At 34.0% G+C, this 25,229-nt stretch overlaps 1 protein-coding gene across 10 annotated transcripts in view; it reads left to right on the top strand.

Moving 5' to 3' along the window:
* The window catches only part of LOC145681100 (uncharacterized), a 1,004,875-nt gene that overhangs the window by 500,730 nt on the left and 478,916 nt on the right, over positions 1-25,229 (top strand). For 7 of the 10 annotated variants that reach the window (XM_081752504.1, XM_081752499.1, XM_081752503.1 and 4 more), the window contains 3 exons: positions 1,609-1,677; positions 7,260-7,366; positions 12,867-13,616. In XM_081752504.1, the coding sequence (XP_081608630.1) occupies positions 1,609-1,677; positions 7,260-7,366; positions 12,867-13,616 (926 nt within the window). The remainder of the gene's footprint in view (positions 1-1,608; positions 1,678-7,259; positions 7,367-12,866; positions 13,617-25,229) is intronic. The other 3 variants (XM_081752502.1, XM_081752507.1, XM_081752508.1) reach the window with 3 other exon arrangements.

Raw genomic sequence — 25,229 nt, 5'->3', positions numbered from 1 at the left:
CGTAGGTTTTCTCAGGGTTTTCCCGTTTCCTCTCACTTTCTTCATTCCACCATTTCATTCATTTCTCATCATCACCGTCTCCTTTAGTCTAACCGGCATAACCATGGAATGTAAAACTCAAAGATTTACGAAGTTTCTATTTTGTCCTAGATCATTATACAGTCACTGTTCTAGATTGTTTTGAGAATGTCTTAATGGCTTAATGTAATATGAAGGATCCATGTGAAGTATGAATTTCAGGTTATTGCGTATTTAAAAAAATAATGTGCTCTAATTACATATTTCACCTGAAATTGCCTTGACACGTTTTAACATTAGCATTATAGTATCTTCTATAGCACTTCAAGATTAAATTAAACTGTTTCGTACGCTACTTACAGTTTCGGTAATTAATAATTTCATCTAAGTTATCAGTTATGCGTGGTAATATTAGGCCCTATAATCTTTTAACGGTTGATTTCGTAATTAAGTAAATATTGAATGTTTACCACTAATTTAAATCAAAGTACCTTCATTAAAATTATTTTTGTAAAAAAAAAATCTTCCTCTTTTTTTTCCCCCTAAAGAAACACTCTCTGAATTCTGTACGTAACTAGCATGCTAATGTGTAATTCAGATCCACTTCTGAAAATTGTCACTTGCAACTGATCTTTTTTCCTTACAAGATGATGATAATTAACAAATTGCAACTTGTAAAATTGCCTTCATACAGAGAGTCATTTACAGAAAGGAAATGTGCAATAGCCATGTTAAAAAGAAATGAACAACTCTCATGCAATATCTTTTCAACCTCAAAACGCGAAGGTCTGTATTTCACAAGGCAGCCTTATATATGTATATAATTTCAGTCATTACTTCAATAATGGCGTAATGCTAACTTCCATTAACAGGTTGAGTTATCGTGTAATTGAGTTCATAACCCTCTCGTGTTAATGCAAAATGTCTTCACTTAATAATGATTCTCGTCTGTACGTGTTTAGCTTGCTGGAGGTCACTGGAATCTCGGCAAAAGATGAATGACGCAGCATTAGCCAGATCACGATGGAGTACAACTCGTGTGAAGATGTTAAAGAACTAGTTTTTGAACGATGAAATAGTTGAAGTCTGATCTAATAAATCATTGAAACTGTGGTATTCTGTCTACGAAGACAAATTTCAAGTCAAGTGACTTGTAGCAGATATCCGTTGAAAATGCAGTATGACGTTACCGGTTAAAAATATAGACCTAGATACACTATAGGTAATTTTAAACTGGTTTTAATCGCTTTGAACTTTTGTTTTCCAGAGTTTAATTTCGCAGCAGGATAGAGTTAGATATTACATTTTCTTAGTCCTCTGTATTCGATACGGAGAATTTCTTATCTTCATTGTTTTTTCTGTTTGTTTTCTACACAATGATTCATCATACATGTTATTCATTATTGCCTTTAAATATATATTTTTAGTAAATCTTTTGATTAATACATACTCTCTATTACTATTTTCTCTTATATTAGAGAAAATATCTAAAAGAATACCTTACTGTATATCTGTTTTCCTTACATAAGAGAAAACTATGTAATTGTCTCTATTTTCTCACATAAGAGAAAACATTTTTTTTTTTCTCAGGGACACGGTAGACCAGTACTAGAGCTGTTACCTCCGATGTGTGGGGTTCCTGGTTTGATTCCCGCACAAGTAAGTTTGTGGTGTACAACATGGTGTTCATGGATTTTATTGAGGTACTCTCGTTTCGTGCCACGAACTCACTCCACTAATTGTTCCATCATCATTCAGTTACCTTAATCATCTGCCTCCTTTAGCCTAAACGACATAATTGTAGGGCGTTAAACTGAAAGATTTTTTTTTTCTATTTTCTCACATAAGAGAAATCTGTGTATTCTCACATAACAGAAATATAGTATGTGATTCAACTCTCTTCTTTGGTCGTTGAAACTATGATATCAATTATTGATCCTTTATTCTTGTTTAGGTCTAAATAATAATATTAATTTACTCTCTTGTGTGACTAAGAAAGATGGTTTGACAATGAATTCACCACGTTAATTGTGCTTAGAGATGCAAAAAAGCCGGCTTTTTTGAATCGATGGTTTTTTTCACATAAAAAGCCGGCTTTTTTGGGAAAAAAACGAGAATTTTGGAAATTTTGGCTTTTTTCAACTTCATGATTTTTCTATCTAAATAGCTTTCTTATAGTATATTCTATAGTTAGATAAAAATTCCATGACCTGAATGTGATATTTCGCTCTGAAATTCACCATCAAGATGGATGGAGCACATGCTTTACGAATTAAAGCTAACATGAAGAATGTAGTATTTGAGGGTAATTTTAGAGGCTATTTAACTTTATTTTAACTTTTGAGTTATCGACATCTTTTTTCTTCTCTAGTTTGTCATCCGTGTTTCATTTCTAAGAGCTTTTAGTACTCTAGCTTCTAGCGCAAAAGTTAAACTTGCCCGTTTTTCTATTTATCCGTCAAAGCGTACGTTTTTCAATATATCCGTCAAACCGTACTTCCACATTTCTGTTATACTGTAGCTGTGAAGTGATTTAGCAATAATTTTCCGGACACAACCTTGAATACCAATTTATACAAATAATCAGTAGCGGATTTAGAAAAGTACTTTAGGAGGTTTTTTTCTGATTGTTTCGTTTCCTAAAAAGTCCTAATTTTATTTGGGAAGTGCTTGAAGTTTATGAGTACAGGCATAACTGATATTTCGTTTCGTTTAGATGTTTAGCAATAATCTTCCGGATACAACTTTAAAAATCATTTTATACTGAGAATCAGTGGCGGATTTAGAAAAGTATTTTGGGAAGGATTTCTTACTAATGTTTAGTTTTTTTAAACATTCGTAATTTTTATTTGACGGGAGCTTAAAGTTTATGAGTAAAGGCATAAATAATAGATATTTCGTTTGTTGCAGACATTCCGTAACTTTGGGGAACGGGCTTCAGTCCGAAAGACCGCCCCCCTAACCTTCGCAAAACCGTCACTGCTGGTAATTAGTAATAATAACGATTTAAAAACAATAAAAAAGGAAGTCGCCCAACTCACAGTACACGCACTATTTCTACATTCACAGATGGAATGAAGAAAAGCTTTGTCAGAATGGTCGAATGCTGGTTGAATCCCGGACTTCCCGATAGAAGCGCAAAAGCTAATCACTCAGTCATGTTTGTTGTGCAGTTGTATTTAGCTTAACTTAAATATATTCCGTAGTCTTTTTTTTTTTTTGGGGGGGGGGGGGAGTTCCGTAATGATATGTTGAATCCCTCTTGTTAAAAATTCAGAAAACTTGAGGATTGGGTAAACTGTGATGGTGGTTCTATAAAACTTAACTGTAGAATTTCAAGAATATACAGAACCAAAAGCTCTAGATGTGCAGCCTTTAAGTGTATCATATAAATCTAAGTATTTCTCTTATGTTTTATTTTAATTTTATTTTGTTTCAAAAAGAGGGTATGGAATATTTTGAAGTAAAAATACTACATACTATTTTGCTAGTTATTTGTGTATTCTTTAAAAAGAAGTGTTTACTTTTAGGGTTGGCTGGTTTACACCAACTTTTTTTTTTAATAACTGGTTTAAACCACAAAAATAAAAAGAATGAAAAATGCGAATCGTGTGAACTTCATGGTGACGTTTCCAGATATCAAACTACCTGCAATAGTTTTATTTCCCTTTCACCTTTTAATCAAGATGTCCCATGTTCAATTCTCGGTCGAACCACAATCCTTCTTTCATGCGTAACCCAAGTAGCGGCTCGGATGTCAGTTTAAGCGAAAGTCTTCTCCTTGATAACCTCGGTATTTCGTAAGGATGTTAAGCCTAAATATACGAAACAAACCAAATTGTATATTTCTACATGCCTAAATGCGTGTTGTTTTATAAAGAAGCCAATATTGCTTAAATATATTGATAGAAATTGGCAAAATTTATCGATTGCCTACGTAGCTTCCAAAATTAGCTTGGATTGGACTTTCAATGATATCTACGTACCGGTACTAAATTTGTAATTTAATACCTCAGTTTTAGCGTACTGATTATGGTACGTTGACCTTTAAATTTTACATGCAAAGCAATAACAGGATTTTCCCGTTATTGTCTTACATTTCAAGTAATGACGGGATTTTCCCAATGGCTAGGGCGGGAGATTCTCAAATTAAGAAATTTACTGACCGCACTTCTTTAAGCTTATGGGAGTTCTTCCGGCATAACCCCGCTGTTGCATAATAACATCAAGGCGAAACAAACTTAGGCTATTTCTGTGAATATGTAATACTATAAATACATAAAGCAAAAAATCTAAGTCAAAAAAGCCTGGTTTAAACCAAAAAAGCCTGGTTTAAACATCCCCCAAAAAACGGGTTTTTGGCATTTTCAAAAACAACCACGGTTCTTGCCAACTCTGCTTACTTTTATATATAGGAGGTTAAAAAATTCTTATTATATACATTGGTTAATCCTGTGGAATTCATAATGTAAATATGTTGAAGAAAAATTGTTTGAAATTTTTTTTTCGAAATTCATAGTTTATTTTCGATGTTTTATATTATTATCAGCATCAACCACTAATTAAATGATTTTTTGTGTTATAGAGAAGCGATACAAAGTCTGTTTTGTCAATTTAAAGCAGTATTTTGAAAAAAGCCCAAAATTTCCGAAGCAAAAAAGCAAAGCAGAAAAAACCGAGTTTTTTTCCAAAAAAGCCGGTTTTTTTCCGAGCCCTTGCATCTCTAATTGTGCTGCCATGTAAAATAGACATTCCTGACTGACCGATGTACGACACCAGAGACCACATCTTTATTCTTGGATCAGCGAGGGAGGAGAGGAGGGGTTAGTGGTAGAGCTCATTGGTCCGAGGGATTTTCGTTTGGATTCCAGGCCATGAGAGTTTACGGTGGACATCATGATTTAGAGTTGACCACGAGACGATAAGTTTCTTGCGGGACTTCCTATATATAATATTAAGATATATAGATTTTATATCTATCTATCTATCTATCTATCTATCTATCTATATATATATATATATATATATATATATATAGTATTCGGGATAGAACAAGGAACATGACACTTCTCTACTCGTTTTCGAGACAAGACGATTATTTTTACGTGTCCCATGGGCTACACTAGTTCACTCAAGTCTTAAATCTCAAGCACTGTTTTAGTGTTACATAATTCATAGTACAAAAGCTATAGATTGATCAAGTGATTGTGCGAATATAATAAAGAACATATATCAACGTATTTAAGTTATTACATAATACACTCCAATAATAAGTATAGTTTATAATGTAAACGTTGTTATATCATATACTTCGTTGATCGCTCCTGACTCGGAAGAATTCTGATGGTTTCTAGATAAATTGAATCAAAAAAATTAAGAACATAAATTTTGTACATACATATTTATAACGAGTCTATAAAAATGTCGAGACGAGACAAAAAAAACTATTTCTCAGCAATGTGAGAAACACTAATCATGATATCCATGGATTTAAACGTGCTTTTCCTTATTCCTCCCATATTCTCATTCCACTAACTGTTTCATAATTATTCATTTTATAATGTGTCTCCTTTAGCCTAAAGGACATAACACTATGGGACATAAAACTGAAAGATTTCATTTCTTTGGAGCAGCGATACAAGGAAACACAGTCAAGATAAGGGCACGAGAGGGAGGAAAAATATGGAAGTGTTCTTAGTTTGAGATGTCCTTGTGTCTCTATCACCGCAGATTTTGCCTACACCACATTTCTCGGTCCACTCCTTACGTCTGTTTATCCGGATTTCTGAGAATAAGAAAAGCATAACTATGATGTGACAATATGCATTTGGAAATTACTGGCGAAAGATATATTCCGACTAGATTGTTTCATACATTGTAATTTTGGGAAAGTATGATGACGTCTTATTTTCTTCATTTATATTGTAAACTTCAGTAATACAATATTTATTATGCTACAACGATGATTGTGCTTCAATGTCTATTGTTCTCGTAGCTCAGCATAGGGTTGTAAATGTCAACCAAGCAAATGTCTAATGCGCCCTCCCGTTTATCGAACACCTCAAAAATAAAATAAAAGGGAATAAAATAATAAATTTCCAGAAATATTGGCATTATTTTTAAAAAAATAATGTACGTAATTACTCGCGTATTTTGTGAATCTTTGTTAGTAACAACTTTTCAAGATGCATGTAAGGTTTGTTAACTCTAAAGTAGCTATGTTGACGGGCTGCCGCAGCTGTGTTTTGTAATCAGACATCAAACTAGAACGGAAATTTTGAGAGCTTATCTTTCAAAATTGTCTTGTATTTTTAGTTAGTATCATAGGTGGTTATAAACATATAAAACGTCTATAGTAACATATATCTATAACTGACGTAATAACCCCGTTCGATTAACTGGAATGGCACCCTCCCAATATTCTATGTACCATCACCTTTTCATGGAGCCAGTCTACCCCTGGCTTACTAGATGTCTCATATGAACATGAGTTGAGAAAATATTACTTGCGTTAATGCGGCATACTTTTATTATGTTTTGATTCACACACGCATAATATATGTAACGGAACGAAGAAAATGATTGGTTATCTGTTCAATCAATGGCCTGCTTTTTGTCAACCAGATGTGTGTATGTATACATTTATACAAACTATTAGTTAGATCCAAGTCAGAATACGCATCAATCTTACAGTTTAACACAGACACTCATAATGAAATGGTACAAAAATGTTTTGTTAGTATGCTATGTTTTAAGTTAAGTTTAGATTACTGTTGTAAGACTTCTGACTGTTAGAGAACATATTTTAAACTTCAATCACTTGAAAACAGGAGAAAATTGATTGATCTGAAGTTTCTGGAAAAGATAGTTGACAACAACTGTTATTCAAGTTATACTTTAACAAAACTTGGAGTTAAAAGTTAGTTGCAATATATGGTACAAAATGTAAAATAATATTTCAACCAAACAACAGAAAAAGTGTTTCAATCTCAAGGCATAAAAAATTATAATAACTATATATCTTATTCTCTTGACTTTGCCATGAATTTTAAGACTATTGTTTAAGTGCCTCTTAATCCACTGATTTTATATTTAATTAGCATAATATTTTCTATCGTTTCCTGATTTTATTCTGTGGTATAGCTTTATATTCGTATCATTGAAGTACACGACCAAGCGCTGTATTTTTTGCTTTTAACTGTTTTCAGCACGTTAATAGTTTATTATTGTTACTATTTTAGAAAAAACAAGATACAATTGAAGAGGAGGACGAGTTCAAAGATACAGACGCACAATCTATAAGGATGTTTGAACCTCGTCCAGATGGGTTGGATTTAGACGATTATAGGTAAGCTTGATTTTGACGATTATAAGGAAGTTTTAATAGGATTAACAAGTAACTCACAATATTATTTGTCTTCAAAAAATCTTCAGGTAACTTGTGTTAACTTACAGAAGTGATTTTCAGCCGGTGCATTGCCTAATCTAACAGGATGTGTCGCGAAATTGAGGAATTTAAAAATCATGAAGCATTCAATAAGTAGTTAAGATCAGTTTTGAGACAGACTGTACCAGTCAACGCCTCCAGCGGCATCAACAATGTTCAATACTTCATACAACCATTACATTATCTAACTTATAGGATTACACGATTACAATTTATGCTGCTATTATTATTATTATTATTATTATTATTATTATTATTATTATTATTATTATTATTATTATTATTATTATTATTTAAACAAAAAATCAAACAAGTACGGTATGTCGCGATTTCATGGATGTTCCCTAAAGTGTGTTGTCAGTCAAAAACGGTTGGGAACCATTAGCTTTACTCTTCTGCTCTTTGTAATGAATTGTGTGATATTCATTTAATAGGTTGCTGGGAATGAATAAATCAAATTTATTGTTTTAACCCTTTTAATTAGCATAATATTTTCTATCGTTTCCTGAGTTTATTCTATGGCGCACCATATGGTCCTACAACAGTGTCATTATTTCAGTGGTACAAGTAAATATAGTTTCTTGACCAAACTTGGCAGAGAAGTGTGGAATATCAAGAAACGTTTGCAAAATTTAAAGTGCTTCCGTCCATAAAGACGGCTGTAGTGGCCAAAAACATGATTGATCAGAATAATCCATAACAATGTGTTTCAAGTTTGAAAATTTCGTTTTATTTGTAAAACGAGTAAAGAAATTAAAAACAAAAACACACTAACCGACAACGAAAGGAAGGAGACATCTATTTAAGGTTTGTTTATCATGGCCGCCCTCTTGAAGTGGGCCATCTTGAGTCTCGCTCGATTTTTTTTTTTTTTTTTTTTTTTTTTAAATAGGAAGGGGGTCATGTAATATATCAAATTGGATTACAATTTTACGAGAAATACAGTGGTAAAGTCTGTTTCCATAAGTGTATATTTGTGAGACATAATAAAATGCACATTGATATGAATTCGTTGATTCAAATATTTCTTAACAGCTGTATGTTTTTGGAAAGAATTTGTCAGAAAACCTAATGTACTCTAGTGAGAACATCGTAGGTAGCTACTTATGAAAGATATAATCAACTTGAAATCGTTATCGATTGCAGACAAAATGAAATGTGATCAAACGATCGCAAACCTGATGGAAGATGGATAGCATATTTTCCATTGGATTATTTGAGTTAGAAGACAAACCTTCATAAGCAGCTACCTATTCAGTACGTACTAAGGCCTGTGACAAATATCTTGGCATTTCAGCTAAACGAATAAAACGCAAGCTCTGGCGTGACGTTACCAAGTGGTAAAGGGGTGTGGCTATGGGAAAGCAGACAAACTACAGCGCGATCAGGTAGCTGAGATAGACGTGGATGTGTGCAAAATAAACGTGGCAATACCGCTGGCCTCATTTGCTAGCAGCATTTAAAAGGAACTTGGAGCGCCGCCTTCAAATGCCATGATGTTTGTCACGCTCTTTAATATAGTTTTCCTGACTTGATATTTTTTAAATAATACACCCATGGAATTTTTGGCAGGCGAGGATAAAGCTTGTTCTCTGGTTTTGTATTTTTAATATGGGGTGAATCAGGGGTGAAAGTGGATATGAAAAGGTAAGGTGACAATAGTTGAGGCATGATATCATGCCATCCCCCTGCCTATCTTTGTCCATTTTATTTTTATAAAAATTGGGGGGACGCCATACATATGTTTTGGAGAGGGGGACGGCATCCCCCCGTGTTCTCCCTCACTTTTACCCCTGGCTATAATAAGAGAAAAGATATGCAAAGAAGTCGCACTAAGGCTAATTTATTTGATATCATCTCGGTATTCATGGTAGTATCACACAACATAATCAGTAAGAACGCCAGGAACTTTTACTTAGTGGGATGCTAAAATCAAAATAAAAGAGGGTGTGTACCCAGAATAATGGTATACAGTTTTACACAAACTCAAAGAAAACAATATTTGTACGCTCAGTGGTGTGTGTAAGGAAATTTGGGAGAGTGTTAGCTTTGGCGGGGGTATGCAGAATACACGCTACATAATTTTTACAGCAGAAGTTATAAACGTAAAAAAATAAAGAAACCACTGTAGCATTAAATTCAGAAAATATTTACTTATGCCCGGAAACTTAATACAAACTATTCATTTACTACTTGTTAAGGCGAGCCTATATCCTACCTTGTGGAGTCATGTTGTGTATACAAGCGAGAGTAGGAGAGCCATCTTAACGGTTCCATAGTCACTTGGCCGGGGCCCTGCGAGCATTGGGGGTCCGCGAGCAGAATGACATATATTAAAAGCAAAATTTAGTCATAGAGACCACAACACACTTGTTTGCTCTGGGGCCTAATATGCTGTTAAAACGGCACTAAGGAGTACATTAGACTGGAGAGTAGAGTATACGGCACTAATGCGGGGCCCCCTTTTGGCGCGGGGCCCGATTGGGAGAAATCGGTCCAGTCAACTTAAGGCCAGCCCTGGAGCTATTATACACTTATGAAAACGTACAGTCTCTCTCTCCTCTTTTATCATCCTTTCTGTCTCTTCCTTTCTCAAAAAATCTTATTTTCGGACAAAGTTAATGTTTTTGGTTCGTAAACCTTCTATAACTTCACACCTAGTAACCGTACGTTAATGAAACTTCACAAATCTACACTCCAAAACACGCAGATTTTTTTCGGGGTAAATTTTATGTAGACATCTGAACCTGGCGTCCCAGTACAGGCACCCAATATTTAAAAAAGAAAATACCATTTTCAGTAAAATATCAGGCCATTTTTTAAAATTACGAATTTATGGAGTGTAAAAGGTGTGTTGAATCAAGCAAAATCTCACATGATCCTGAAAGTAATGTCATACAAATCGTGAACCGAAGTTAAGTAGGATAGGAGAAGGTTTCTTTGTTGTTGTTGCTGCTATTTTTTAATTTTCATAGTAGCGGGACATTGATCGATTTTTTTAATAAAACAAAATATAATTCGGTGCGTATAGTGTTTCTCGGAGTACCTTCTACGTGATTACCTGGTCCTGGGCTCTAGCAGGGATGCCAAAGTACAAAAATTTCATTTTAAGGAAAATTTTCCAATTTTTCCTGAATTATAGCTCTTGGCATATGCTTGTGCTATAATTGGAAAGCCTGCATCATTCTTGAAGGCAGTGACATGGAACTCATGAACCTACCTACAAAAAATAGAATATGAGCAGGAGCTTCTTAGCTGATTATTTCTTACCTTTTTGTTTGTTTTTAGCTCAGAATGCCGCAATATATTTCGAAAAATGTTTTTATCTTGGTACTTGTTAATCATGCATCAATGAAACTTTGCAGAAGTATATTCAGACACATCTTTGGGGATTTATTTAGTGCAAGTATTTCACCCAGGGGACCGAAAGGGATGCCTAGATTGCTAAGCAACATTTTGCCGGAAAATATCCCGAATTTCCCCAAATTTGGTATCCAGGAGTTGTGTGTGTGTGTGTGTGTGTGTGTATCATTTAAAAGCTTCATTCAATCTAAAGACAATGACGTACGAAGCGTGAAACTATGGTAATTATTCTATGAAAAGGAACCTTCATAAAAGGTATTTTTCCATCAATTTTCACAATATTTTGGTTCGAAAATGTTTTTATTTTCATACGTATTTAAAAATTTGAGGACGAACTCGGAGCAAGGGAATGTTTTTAAAGTATTCTTCGTAGATTGATGTGCACCCTGCGACCCGCAAGAAGCGCTCAAATATGTTACCGAATTTTCATCTCTCTTAATTTCCGAGAAATGCTCGAATTTTAGGTTCCGCCTTTATTTCTTTCTTTTTCCGAATAATCTGATAAAACAAAGTAATCCGGAGTGACTGCCATTACCACATTTTAGAATTTCATATAGCGTGAATAAGTTTTGTGTGAATTTGGTAAAATTCTCATAGTCAAATGAACGGTTAAAAATCCCACAAGTTACCTTACTAAACATTATTAACTCACTCGATAAACTAAATACGTATAGATGTATATTTTATGAATGCAGAGATACACTTTGCACTCAGACTATAATGAAAACTTCTTGGGTATTTATTGTATATTGTTTGTTTTAATACATGTTATGAGACTAAATCAGTATTTTATTTCTTTCTTCAGATTTAAATAGTTGTTTTAACATTTGTTTTTGTTCTTATTTTTAATGATAAAAGATAAATAGTAAACTTGAGACAATAAGTGCCTGTTAACGAACAATTCCTTGCATTCCATTACCACTGATGTCTCTAAAAGAGAGTCACTTATTAACTCCATTATTTTGTATGTAGTGCGATACATTCAATAGATTCAATGATAGGATTTAACTTATAATTAGGTGGTGGTTCAAGAATTATTAGAAATAATGATCAAGTGCTTGAAAGTTACATAATTTATAATTCCTACAGCAGATATTTAGAAACTGAGAATTGATGAGTCGACTCCGAAAACTGAAAATGTTCGTTAGTAATAAACGTTCAGAGTTTCCACTGACCTTAATACAAATACAATACTTGATTACACAGCTGGTGCAATTTTTGTAGATTTGTCTTACCTAAATGTATAAACTCAGTTTCTGAAACCCTGTTACCAGAATTTCTCTTTCTGTCAAGATATTAGAGTTTCTAAACACCTGTCATGAACTTATAGGCACATGCATTTACCAACGTGAAGCCTAGTTATGTCCAATTTTCCTGTTTATATAACTAGAAAATTAATAAAATAACTTGACATTGAATAAGAAGTTAATTCCAAAGTGAATACAAAAAAATGAAAATAGATAATTGAGGAGTTTGATGCAATAAGGGCGTAAGTCTGAAACATGCAGTTGGAGAAAAACGATGTTGAAAATTTAAGTAATGTTTTTTTTTTTTTTCTCACATAAAACAATGTAATATGCAGCATTATATTCCGGTATTGAATTGAAATGTTACCAGGAGGCTAAACAAGCATGGCAAAAACCACAAATGCGTTTGATGCAAAAAGGGCGTAAACTCGCTTACGCCCTTATTACATCAAACTCCTCAATTATGAAGTAAGAATGTGTAAAAGTCACTCGAGTTAACTTGACACACAGTAGTTTCTGGTTAAAGTTTAAACATACTAATATACATGTGAAAAAGCTTCATACATGTTTAATTGAGGTCATTTGCTTATTTATTTGTTTCTTCGATGACTTATCTGAGTATCAATACAAAATATCTAAACAATAGGACATTTGATCATTCTTTTTACTTTTCAAAATATCTTCAAGTTTTGTTGTTCTTAAAATTAGTATGTTTTGTTCATATATTTAAATAAAATGTATTTCCAATAAACGTGTCCAATGGAAAGCTCAATCATTCCTTTTATCTGCAGATCCGCGAGGAAACTATCTGTTCTCCCAGAAGAAAATGAAGAAAACGAAACAGTTCCTCACGGAGGCGGCGGGAGTTCACAGGTATCCCGAAATCCCACAGGGTCCATTAAACGTTCTTCCAGAATAGTTCCTAGCCTTGAACTTCCTCAAGAAAGGGAACCACCTCCATACAGACCACCTCCAAACCCTTATCAATCCAGGTCATTTGAGAGTTATTTAGATCCAGATAACTCTAGTCATCATTTAGGAGTAATTAGTATAGTTAGGCAAAGCTCCGATCCTACCCCTGCCCCATCCCCGTACTTACAACCACCACCTTACAGAGATCCGCCAGCACCAGGTAGTCGTTTTGTGACGGGTGTTGAAGTACATCCACATCCTTCTTCCCAGTATGGGAAGAATGAATCCACTCAAACTTCCCAAGTAGAAATCCAACAAGGTTCTCCCAAACAACAGCATACTTCCCGCTCGACAACCCGTCCATTGGAACTCCCGCCATCTCGCTCCCCGTCCCATTCACCACCACGAGATCCGTCAAAGATATCGCCTTCCGAACAACCTGCATCCAAAACGGTGCATTTCGATTCTCCTGTATCGTCTCCGAAATCTCCACCGTACAAGACTCCACCGGATACATCCCCGTGGTCTTCCCCGCGAGCATCAGGAGCGTTTTCTTCAGGAGACGTGGCCGAAGACACGTCGGGTGTTGCCCGGTGGTTTCCGCCATTTCGTGCCTCTAGGAGGAGGAGGTAAGGTTTCGGTATGTGTTGCATGTTAGCATAAAATGAGAATCACATGCATGTTTTTTTCACTACTCCTTCACGCACTTACATTAATTATCACTTTACACGCCTCCTCTAATGATTCCATGGTTGTAACTTCTATTTTTCGGGTATTTACTTAATTTGCCCATGACAGTATTGTCTACAAATTTAAATTATTACTTGGAAATCATATATTATAAGCAAACCATTGTAGTAAACCACGTTATATATGGAGGTTATTAATTTGCATGAGCATTTACTTTTGACACGTCGGATGATTTATGAATTTAATGAATGTATGAATTTGCATGGTATTGCAACTAAACGTTCAGCTTCTAACCATATAAGAATACTATGTTCTCCTCATTCTTTGTTTTACACTTCAGTTTCGATGTCAGTTATTATTTCATGATGACCTACATTTGATTTTTTTTCTGTCCTGTATTCTCAAGACAAATGAATTTCGAAATGTTTTCACCTATATAACACTTGAGTATTTATTTTTTTTCCTTTTGTGTTCGGCTTCGATGCATGGCTGTTTTAATATTAAGGATGAACTGAGGATGCAGAGTGAAAAAAGATACTGTCATGGAGACAGGCAAGGGTAGAGTGAGGATAGAGATACTGTCATTTATGGTCAAAAATATCTAATATTTGTACAGATATAATCATTAATATGTAATATTCTTTCATAAAGTTTTATTATTATTATTATTATTATTATTATTATTATTATTATTATTATTATTATTATTATTATTATTATTATTATTATTATTATTATTATAACGATATAACAGATTCTTCACTTTTCTCATATTTTTGGTGTTATATTTCTTCTTTAATCTGCAGTTTTATGATAGATATCTTTTCGGTTAAAAACATTTTTAATATCTACGATAATTCTGTTTCAATATTAGTTGAAATATCCGTTCTTTGCGCGGGAGAAAAAGATTTATAGAAAATTTTTGAACCGTCTTTCCCACCTTAGGATGCATATTTTAATCGAAAGGAAATAAAAGCCTAGCTTAACCCATCTGCTAAGAATATTCAATAATTAATTTCAAGCAGTACAGTTGTTACTCTTCGTGAAAAATTTAAGCACCATTTTCCCCCTTAGGATACACATTTCAAAGTGTAGTGATAAAAATCCAGGTCCATCAACGTGCTATTTTCCTTCTTACAGAAGCTTGAATACTTGTCAAATTATTTTTAACAAGTTTATATACCAAGTTTCATCTGTCTAATTTCGGGGGCGCGTAAAATACTCTTATTTCTGGTATAAATTTTGAACTCCATTCACCCTATTTTGGACACACGTTTCAAGAATTATAAATAACAGATGGTATCTTTCCAAGCTAACTTTGGATTTGTATAGAAGACAAATGTTCCAACGTAAGTCTGGAATGCCTGGAGCAATTTCAACCAAACTTGGTACACATATAACGTATAATCTTGAGAAAAATACAATGAGGGTAAGGCACTCTTAGCACTTTAGGTGGGTGAGAAGGGGTGGCATGTAAAAATTATTAAAACGTCTGATATTAGTATCAAATTCATAGCTTCGTGGGCACTGAGATGAATTAGTGACACTCTCGATTCACTTTTAAGTCCAAGTTCAGACCCCATGGCATGAGATGAGGGTGATACGTAAAAATAACCGAAAACGACGACATTAGTGTCCAGTCTATAGTTTTCCGGATCGATGAGATTAATAATGACACTCCCTTTTTACCCAACTTCAGCCCTCATCGGCATGGGACTGAGAAAGATGAAAAAGAAAATGTCCAAAATAGACTTCACGTATTGTTTGTAATCACATCACGAGAATACGAAGATACGTTTGATGTGAATTTTGAAGCATAGTTAGTACCTACTTCAAGCTATGGATTCTTATAATGTCACGTTGATTAAAGAGGGTATCCTAAGTGGGAGATGAGGGGATTCAAACATTTATGCCAAGAATATATTATATTACGGATTTTTATCAGTACAGTTTCATTGAAATGCTTGTTGTAATTGGTTCAAATACTTTCCATAAACCTATTTTCCTCGTGCGAAGAACAGGCATATCAGCTAATATGTACATACACATAATTCAGAGAATAATGGGTAGTTTAGGAGTTTTTTTTTTTTTTTTTTTCAATTTTCCGCAGACCGTTATTGTAGTAAACGTGAGTAAAACTAGAGAAAAGTGAGAGCATTAAACACAGAAAAAGATGTGGTGGTTGTTGGATTTACTGCTATATATTCAGGTCCACTTTTACTATTACAGAATAAACTTCTTTTTTTTTTTTTTTTTTAATATTTTAGGAAATAAGATCATATTTTCATCAAGAGTGCTAGCTGCTGGGCTGACATATATTCATGAGGCCTTGTATATCATCAGCACTAGTGAAATCTTAACAGAAACAGCTTGGCGCTAATATAGCTTATAAATCATCAAACTTCTTGGACTTAATAAAATAAAATAACCAAAGTGGAATCTCTCTTATGAAAGGGAGCACAGTTCTTAATAGTCACAGAGAAGTATGTGAATCTTCGTTTTAAATTCACATATTTTACGGTGTTTCACTTCGTGGCACAGCGTGTAGCTCAGAAGTGCTATACTGTTTAAAACGACCCTACTCTAATATACTATCTTCTTCAAAGCAAACTGGGCAACCACTTTCCTTTAAAAGACCATATCTTCGCAGCTAATTGCAAAAATTACAAAATTTCACATTTTAAAAAATCATAAAACTTGAAGGGAGCACTTATAATGTTGTCACTCTAGCTATAGCGAGTATAGTGCCATATGTAATTATGAATAAAAATAAACTTTGCATATTTAACTGCTTCATTATAAACTTCAGCTCTAAAACGTGGAATTTGTTAAATTTCGATAGTAAACTTAGTAATTTTTACCTATTAGAGGTCAATTGAAGCTTTTTGTATTAAGAGGCAAAATTAAAGAAGAGAAAGTACTGAAGAAAATAGTAATGTTTTCAATGTTTCTGAATAATGTAGTTGAGATATAGAGGTTTACATTAACGTCTGCAAATTCACTAATTGGCACCCGGTGCTCCAAAAAGCGACCGTCAGTTATAAACTGGCAGGGATTTAAAAAAGAAAAACGAAGTTTTTACTGCTAATGCATATGGTAATAGTATACGAGTATTAAAAAAATTATAAGTAGTCAAACAAGCAAAAAAAGGAAAAAAACTTTATTGAATCATGACTCTGAAAGGAAATAAGTCGTTCGGTAGGAGAGAAAAACAGCATTTTTTTTTTTTTTAATCAATGGGTTTTGTAGTTACAATGGATCATTGTAGAACTACTGTATTCATGATCAACTTCAAAAATAATTTACTAATTGGTTTAATAATGTTAGCAATAACTGATCTGAAAATGTAATGGTTAAATTTTATGGAACAAAATATTTACAATTTGTGTATAAAATAAAACTTTAGTTTGTAATATGTTTTATTGGGGTAAAGACATTTTAAACTGTTAGGTTACACTTTCTGGCGTACTGGCAACCAATGCAATGCCTGTGTGAAAACCAATCAAGGTCAAACATAGGACTCATAAGGATAGAATACTGTCAAGTCACTTTTTTAAAAATTGCAGAATCCACATGTAAACAAAGATTCTACTTGAATAAGAAACTCACAAAAAGTTACTTCCCGAAAAAAGTGTAAAGTTTTTTCTTCTTCTTCTAAAGTCTGATGTTTAGAAAACTTCATCCTAAAACAGACCTGTTTTTTGCATGTGTCGTGGCAATGAACTTTTAAGGTTTCTTAAATCAGAAAATTAGTGTAGTAGTTAGTTACAATTACGAGAATATCATTTAAAGAAAAGCAGGTACTAAAGTTCTTAAAATTAAGTCTAGACATTTTTATGTTTCTTTAACATTACAAATCGACTGGATTGACATATATAATAATTATGTAAGTATAGTTGCATACGCAAGGGGAAGTTGAAAGTTTTTAACCCCCTAAAGCAAAGCATTATGAATAAAATTAACGTTTACCGTATTAGAATCCAAGAATCCTGAAACGATATGAGCTTAGGAACTTGATTCCATCTTCTCCTTGATGCAGTTATGCATACGCTAATAGCACTGGCGATGGGACAATTGCCACCTTAAAGGTTACCTTTTTATAGGCCTATATATAAAATATTGCCTATTTTATTCTGATTTGATGTAAAATACTTACTTCAAGCTTACATTAATCGTCCAGGCGCCAATCTGTCCCTTCCAAGTCTCTCTTCTGGATCCGCTAGTAGCTACTGATAAATGGTAATGCATAGACTACTGAGCTTATTTTTTTCAACAAAGATCTAAATTAGAAGTAGGGCACTTAACGCACCAGCCACGTATACTTTATTTTGATAAATATACTGTATAGAGGTACTCAGTATTAACGGCAAATAATAATGATAATAATACAACTTTTACCTAACTGAAACCCTTTCACATCCCTTTTTCTTCGGGTTCCCGGATTCAATTTCCCCTGGAAGAGTTGAAATTTGGACACATTACAGTGGTTCAGATTCCAGCTTAAACGTAGGTCGATGTCTTATAGCCTCGGTGCTAAAAAACAGACGCTAAACTCCAATCAACCAAACCATCAACAAATCCTCATTTATTAGAACTGGAAATACAGACGGGTAAAAATTACTCAGAAACTATAAGAACCTTTTAAAGTATTCACAAGTTGATGAATAACAAAGTCATGTATTGTGTAGTACAAGTTGCCCACTCCTGAGCTAAAGGAATTAAGAGGCGAAATTAAAATACCGCTAATTTTACAGTAATTATGTGATATCTTCAAATAGATAAAAGATAATCGAAATGTGAAACAAGAGCGCCTTAGACAATATCATTTTACATGAGATGCCGTTATTACGACTCACTTATCTGCTTTCGATTTCCAGCCATTTAGAAAAATCGGCATTTATTTTCGCGTTTCTAAACGGCTGAAAACGGAAAGCCACTAGGTGACTTGTGATAACGGTACCTTACGCAAAATAATATTGTCTAGGGCGCTCTTGTTCCACATTTCAATTATCTTTTATCTATTTCAAGATATCACATAATTACTGTGAAATTAGCTGTATTTTAATTTCGCCGGGACGAAGACTCTTAATGTTGCCCACGAGACGAAAAGTTTCTCGTACAGTCTCGAAAACGAAACTAGAGACGAGACGAGACGAGAAATGCATTTTCAAATTCGAGACTAGAAAGTTGGATCTCGTAGCAACACTAGTTCGCCGAAATCTTAGATCTCACTGTTTCATTGTTATATAACTCATAGTATAAAAACTATAAATTCATAAAGTAATTGTACCAACACAATGAAAAGCATTTATCTAAGTTCGAAGTTATTACATAATATACTTCAATAATAAGTATAGTTTTTTATGTTTTTGTGACACACTTTTCGTGGACCTCTCGTGGCCCGGAAAGAATCTAATGATTTCTAGTTGATATTAAGAAAATCAGGGTGTACATTTTGTATGTTAATTTACAAAAATAGACAAGAAAAACTTTCCGAGAATCAAAACGAGAAGGAATTCTTTAGGGATGCGCTCGAGTCGAGTCGAGACACAATTTTCCTGACAAACTTCGAATCGAGGCACAGCTCTTCCAATAGAAAAATATATGTTTTCGAGTCGAGACATCACTTTTACAGCACATTTTCGAGACGAGACAGTCTCAAATCTTGTCTCGTGCGCATCCCTAGAATTCTTCGAGAATTGAGACGAGACGAAAATACTGCAAAGTGTACGAGACAGTACAACCTTATTTCTTGTGTTTCCTCGCCTCTGGGCAACGTTAAAAGGAATCCAAAGATTTCAAAATTGTAAATCCATTAGACAGAAAATAGCAAGCCACCCTTATCATAAGAAATTCGTAAAATGGACACAAACAAAATAAAAATTAATTATTAGCTTATAATTATTATTGTTTAAATAAACAATCAAGCGTTCCACTACGTATATCTAGTAATATAATAATAATTAAGGAATTCAGAATACAGTTATGCATAAATATATAAAAAGAAAGCAAAAGTAGAGTTATTAAATTAGTTGTCACAAGAACTAGATAATAACAAAGGGAAAATGATAAGAGCTGTGGAAATGATAGCTTTACTAAATTCACCACGGTCAAATATTAATATTCAGAATAAGAATATAACAGCTAAAGAGATACAATATTTGAGTTGCCCAGACTGCTGTGTCATTGTCGCATGCTTTTCTTACCCTTTCATTCTTTGGATGTTAAAGAATGTGGGTCACACTTTGGGTGGAGTACGTAGAATATTGACAATGGGCGGATCATGACGGTGAAGTCAACACCTAATGTGCTTTATACTGTTGTCAGATTAGAGGATAAGCTAAGTAATAGGTTTTTTTCCATCGATATCGACAGCATGTTACACTGCTTTTTCGGTTGTACATTTCATATGTGAAGAGCTAATATGGACACTTTTTTTCCCTATATTATAGTGGCATCCAATATTTTGTCTAACAATAATTTTATTTTATTTTTTTTATTTTTATTTTTTTATTTTTTATTTTTTTGTGCTCAGAAAGATCTTGCTTGGTATAGATTCCGTTCGATTGTACTGTGGTAAACTTGAAAGCTATACCATAGCGGCCGTACACAGAAGAGAGATTGGAGTGCTTTTAAGCTTTTCAGTTTTTACATGGGTGAAATCAGCGGTGCAGATTTCCGACCCCCCCCCCCAAAAAAAAAAAACTTCCTAACTCAACATACATTTGTACTCTCAATACAACCATACTTGTTTAACAGGGAAATGATTGATGTAGCATGAAAATATCATCTTACACTTCATCTGTACTTTTTCTCTTATAAAAATAATTTAGTTCTAGCGTTTATTCTGAAAATATAAGCTGAAGTACTTTACAGTTATGATACTTATCGTCTTTTTGGCTGCATATAATAGCCGTTCAATATTACACAGACGTAGTGGCTTATATTGGTTCCTCTCCTCTCCAAAGCTTGGACCTCTCCCCAAAAACACACCAAAGGTTATCCTAACTGTACGGCGGAAGCTGAAAGAATAGCAATTTGTTTTACCGTAATATTTTGCTGTTTTTGTACCAGGGTTTGAAAAAACCCGGGTATTTTTGAAAAAGTCCAACCCACCTGGGCCCATGTGGGTTTTTTCGGGTATTTTCGGGTTTAATTGTTTTTTTTCGGGTTTAATTGGGTTTTTTTGAAATATTTCAATCTCTTTGGGGTAAAAATGTTAAAATATGATTTATATTTCATGAGTGTCATTGTCACAAGTTGCAACAACTTTCTATTCACTGCTGTTTTGGAAAAATTGTCGCCATTTTGAAATTTTATATTTGATCGCCGAAAAAATCTATACAGCAAATTTAGAATGTCTTTTGCTTCTACCCTCAGAATATCAACTTATAAAGTCCGAAAATTGCACCTTGTAGCATGGATACCCACTATTTTGAAAAATGGCCGCCATTTTGAAATTTTATGCCGCCAAAATATATAGAGCTAATTTAGTCTCTCGTGCGTCTACTTTGAAAATTTCAACTTGAAAGACTTAAAATTGCGCTTTGTAGCGTGGATATCAGCAGCGGCGCAAATTTGTCTTCAACATTGGGGGGATGGGTAAAACCGTTCCCACAATATATATATATATATATATATATATATATATATATATATATATATATATATATTGTGGGATGTACAAAATATTTATAAAGGAGAAATACAATGCTGAGGAGGATTACTCATGTCGGTCCCGGCGTCCTCCACAGGGGACATAAAATATGACATTATTATTGCTTTACAACTTTAAAGTCCGACTGGAAACACTGAAAACAGTTTACAAGGGATGATTCAAATATGATCATTCACTGCAGTTTTCAATGTTACCAGTCTGATTTTAAAGTTGTAAAGCAATAATAATATCGTGATATTTTATGTCCCCTGTGTGGGACTCCGGGACAACATGGGTAGGGGAGCAGAGTTGTCTTCAACATTAGGAGGCGGCAGGGGCGGATCCAGAGGGGGGCGATCGGGGCGATCGCCCCCCCCAGAAGAGGGAAACTTTCTTATTTTATATATATAAATAAAACCCATCCCAAAGTTTGTACCCCTTAAAAGTACCAGTATGACAACCCACCGCCCCCCCCAGAAGTCGGGCCTGGATCCGCCCCTGGGAGGCGGTCAGATTTGAGGCTTATTCTGGGATGTATCAATTTCATCTCACTTTCCTTTGTGGCAGTTGGACACAAATCATCACATTTCTTCCTAAAAGACACATTTCCAATCGGATTATTGAGGGGGATAGTTCCAAGATTGAAGGGGATATGTCCCCATCATCCCCTCGGGATTTTCGCCAGTGGATATCAGCTATTTTGAAAAAAAAAAGCGCGACATTTTGTAATTTTACGTTGGTATGCTGCCAAAATCTAAACAGAAAATTTAGAGTGTCTCTGGTTTGTATTCTGAAAATTTAAAAGACCAAAAGTTGAACACTGTGTGGTAAAGGCAGACAAACGAACAAATGTAGATCGAGTCATCCCAGGAGCCTCAGTGACGTTCACCAAATATGAATACCAAATAGCTATATTATTTTAAAACAAAGACATAATTCATCAAAATGTCTTAAATATTTTTCAACGTAAAATAAATGGTTTTATTGTTGAAGTTCACTTTCGATGCTTTGTGCATTCACTACGGGAATTACCCGAGCACTTGTTGCAAGACCGTTCTTTTCCGAAACTTAATTTAAAACAAACAAAGATAGGCCTATAATTTATATTTTATAAAGTAAATGTTTCAAAATGTCTAAAATGAAATGAAATATCCTCCAGCGTAAAATAAATAGTTTTATTGTTGAAGTTTTCACTTTCGATGCTTTATGGGTTCAATTGCGGGAATTTCCCGAACACTTCTTTCACGACGGGTTTTCCCTGAAAATGCAGCTTGCTTTACTGTACATCGAAACTTCCATTAATACTGAAGTTTGAATGCATCACTTGAAATAGTAAGCGTTACGTAGTCTTGGGAACTCCGAGCATTAAGCTTCTTAATTTTGACAAGAATTTTTACGTTATTGCTGGTGTTTATTCTACAGAATGCTTATTTGAAGGGTAGTAACAAATGACTGAACTTAACTGTTGTTGTTGGAAAACCAAATTTTACTGAATACTTTTGTTACCATCAAAGGTAAGAAATAATACTAATAGTTTTAGTAATGTATTTACATATTTACTGTTAGTATCGGCGTCTATGACCTTCAACCCGTCAACGTATGAGGGATAACATCCCACGGCGGCGCAGAGTCAGGAAACACACTATTCGCGGAAAGTATTTTCTCAAATATACAATCGCTTACTTTACTTCAAATAGGCTATAAGAATAATCCACACGTTAATTCGTTCTACAATTATCTCAAGCTAAGGTGAGGTTTTATTTATTTATTTATTTATTCGTTCATTCATTCATTCAGTGCATTTAGAGCTTTATAAAGGTCGTATGGTGAATATTGTTGTCTATCTTAACATGAAAGCATATAATTCGCCGAAAGAAAGTTTAAAATATAATAAAAATAACTTTCAATGTGATCACCTTAGTTGTACCAATAATACACTAACAAAAAAGTCAAAAACCCAGGTGGTTTTAAGATGGGTTTTTTCAGGTGGGTCCAACCCGAAAAAACCCGGTGGGTTTTTTCGGGCTGGGCCCACTTGGGCAAACCCTGTTTTGTACTAACATGTTCATCATGTAAATGCTGCAGTAACTGTTCGAAAGTCAGTGCTTTATGCTCTTCATTGAGCAATGAAGAGGAAAGTCTTCGCCATGAGTTGTCACGCAAGAACTTTCTTTAATGGAAGGCATATTGCAAGGCAAAATGATCCCGGGATCGTTTTGCTTTTAGATAATACTTGTTTCTTGCCCTCTGTGTAAGGGAACAAGATAACGAATTATGCCGGAGGATTGTAAGCAGGTACTAAAATAATAAATTTCGTGTAGGTCTGGCTACAGAAGTCCAATCATGTATATACATGTATAAATACAAATCCTAATAATAAACGGTAAACATCTGTAATACCTATTTAAAGTCTGTAGCTATCACATCTTCAATATTTTGTGTCAAATTATGGCTATCATATTAAACTTTTGATGTAACAATTATATTTTAAAGTTTTCAGTTATTAAATTACATAATTGTACTTCACTTTACAAATATACATTATTTGAGGTTCACCAGAGGGATCATTTTACCTAACTCCTAAGGCAAAATGATCCCTTTGCAACAGGTTCAAATATATGTGGAATTAATATCTAATATGTTGATTGTAAATATTCAAAAACTTGTGTTATGATCTGAGATAATGACTAGTCATACTGATTTATAATGGCCACATTGTGGATCTTTCGAAGATCTGTTGGCCAAATTGTCCTAAGGGGATCATTTTATCAATCTTTACCGATTATTATTATTATTATTATAACAATCAGCAACAAAAAATATTAATGCTGAGGAATAGAAAAAAACCAGTTAAGTTAGTACTTTTCAATAATGAGCAATTTGTGTTGCTGCTGCTGTATTGTTATGAAGGACCGGATTTTACGGTGCATGTGGTAGGAAAAAGGGAATAAAAGGTACTGAAAAGTCATTCAAAAAGATCCAAAAAGGTGCTAATAAAATATCTTTATTAAGTATACAGTTACATGAACATTCTTTATTTATTACATCAGTAAGTATTGTTAAAATTTTGGCTTTAAACATTTGACATAAATTGCAAAATTGTTTAACCCGTAACAACACACGCCAGAATTTTTGACATGACAACAACACAGGCCCGTCTGTGCGACTCCCTCTGGATTTTACAGTCCTTATTAACCGATGTTTGCACTGAACAATAAAAATTGTGCGTTTGTATTCTCTGTCAATATTTACTTAACAGAGTAAATGCAAATAGCCGTTACAAAGTTAGTTGCATGATAACTATTACAACTACAAAATATATTGACGAAAACTTATGCCTATTTTGATAGTACTATATTACAATTGGAAAAAAAAAAAAGAAACACTTACTATAGTAAACAGAAACAATATGATCCACCTGAAAAATTCGAAGGATCCTTTTTATGAAAAAAAAAAAAAAAAAGCATTTTAAGGAAAAATACAGGCTGTCTATAGTCAAGCTTTAAAATGGGAAATTAAACTCTGTTATGAATTTCAATATTTGAGTTGTTATAAACTGTACCAAAGACCAATATCTATTCCATTTACATTGTGATCAAGATTAATTAATATTCTTAAAACAAAAACATCAAGTCGTTTTGCTTGTTTTTACTTTTTACAATGGCGGCAAATCTTAACGGAACACTCATGGTCCGATCATAGTATTTGCATCATGGTCCGATTCTAAATTAAAGTTTTCATCAACTGTCAAATCTTCATCACTTCCGTCTTCTTCCTCCAACCACTGGGCAACAACATTACGAAAAGATAGACCGTTTAAGCTCACAGCAAGTGAAGGACCAGGGACAACATGCATTACGTTACAACACACGCCAGTCTCTCAGACGGCAAGCCA

Source organism: Thermobia domestica, chromosome 3 (genome assembly GCF_964235325.1).
Source record: "Thermobia domestica chromosome 3, izTheDome1.hap1.1, whole genome shotgun sequence".
In the NCBI taxonomy this organism is placed as follows: domain Eukaryota; kingdom Metazoa; phylum Arthropoda; class Insecta; order Zygentoma; family Lepismatidae; genus Thermobia; species Thermobia domestica.
The sequence above is the reverse complement of the archived record's forward strand: the minus strand, read 5'-3'. Positions and strand labels throughout refer to the sequence as shown.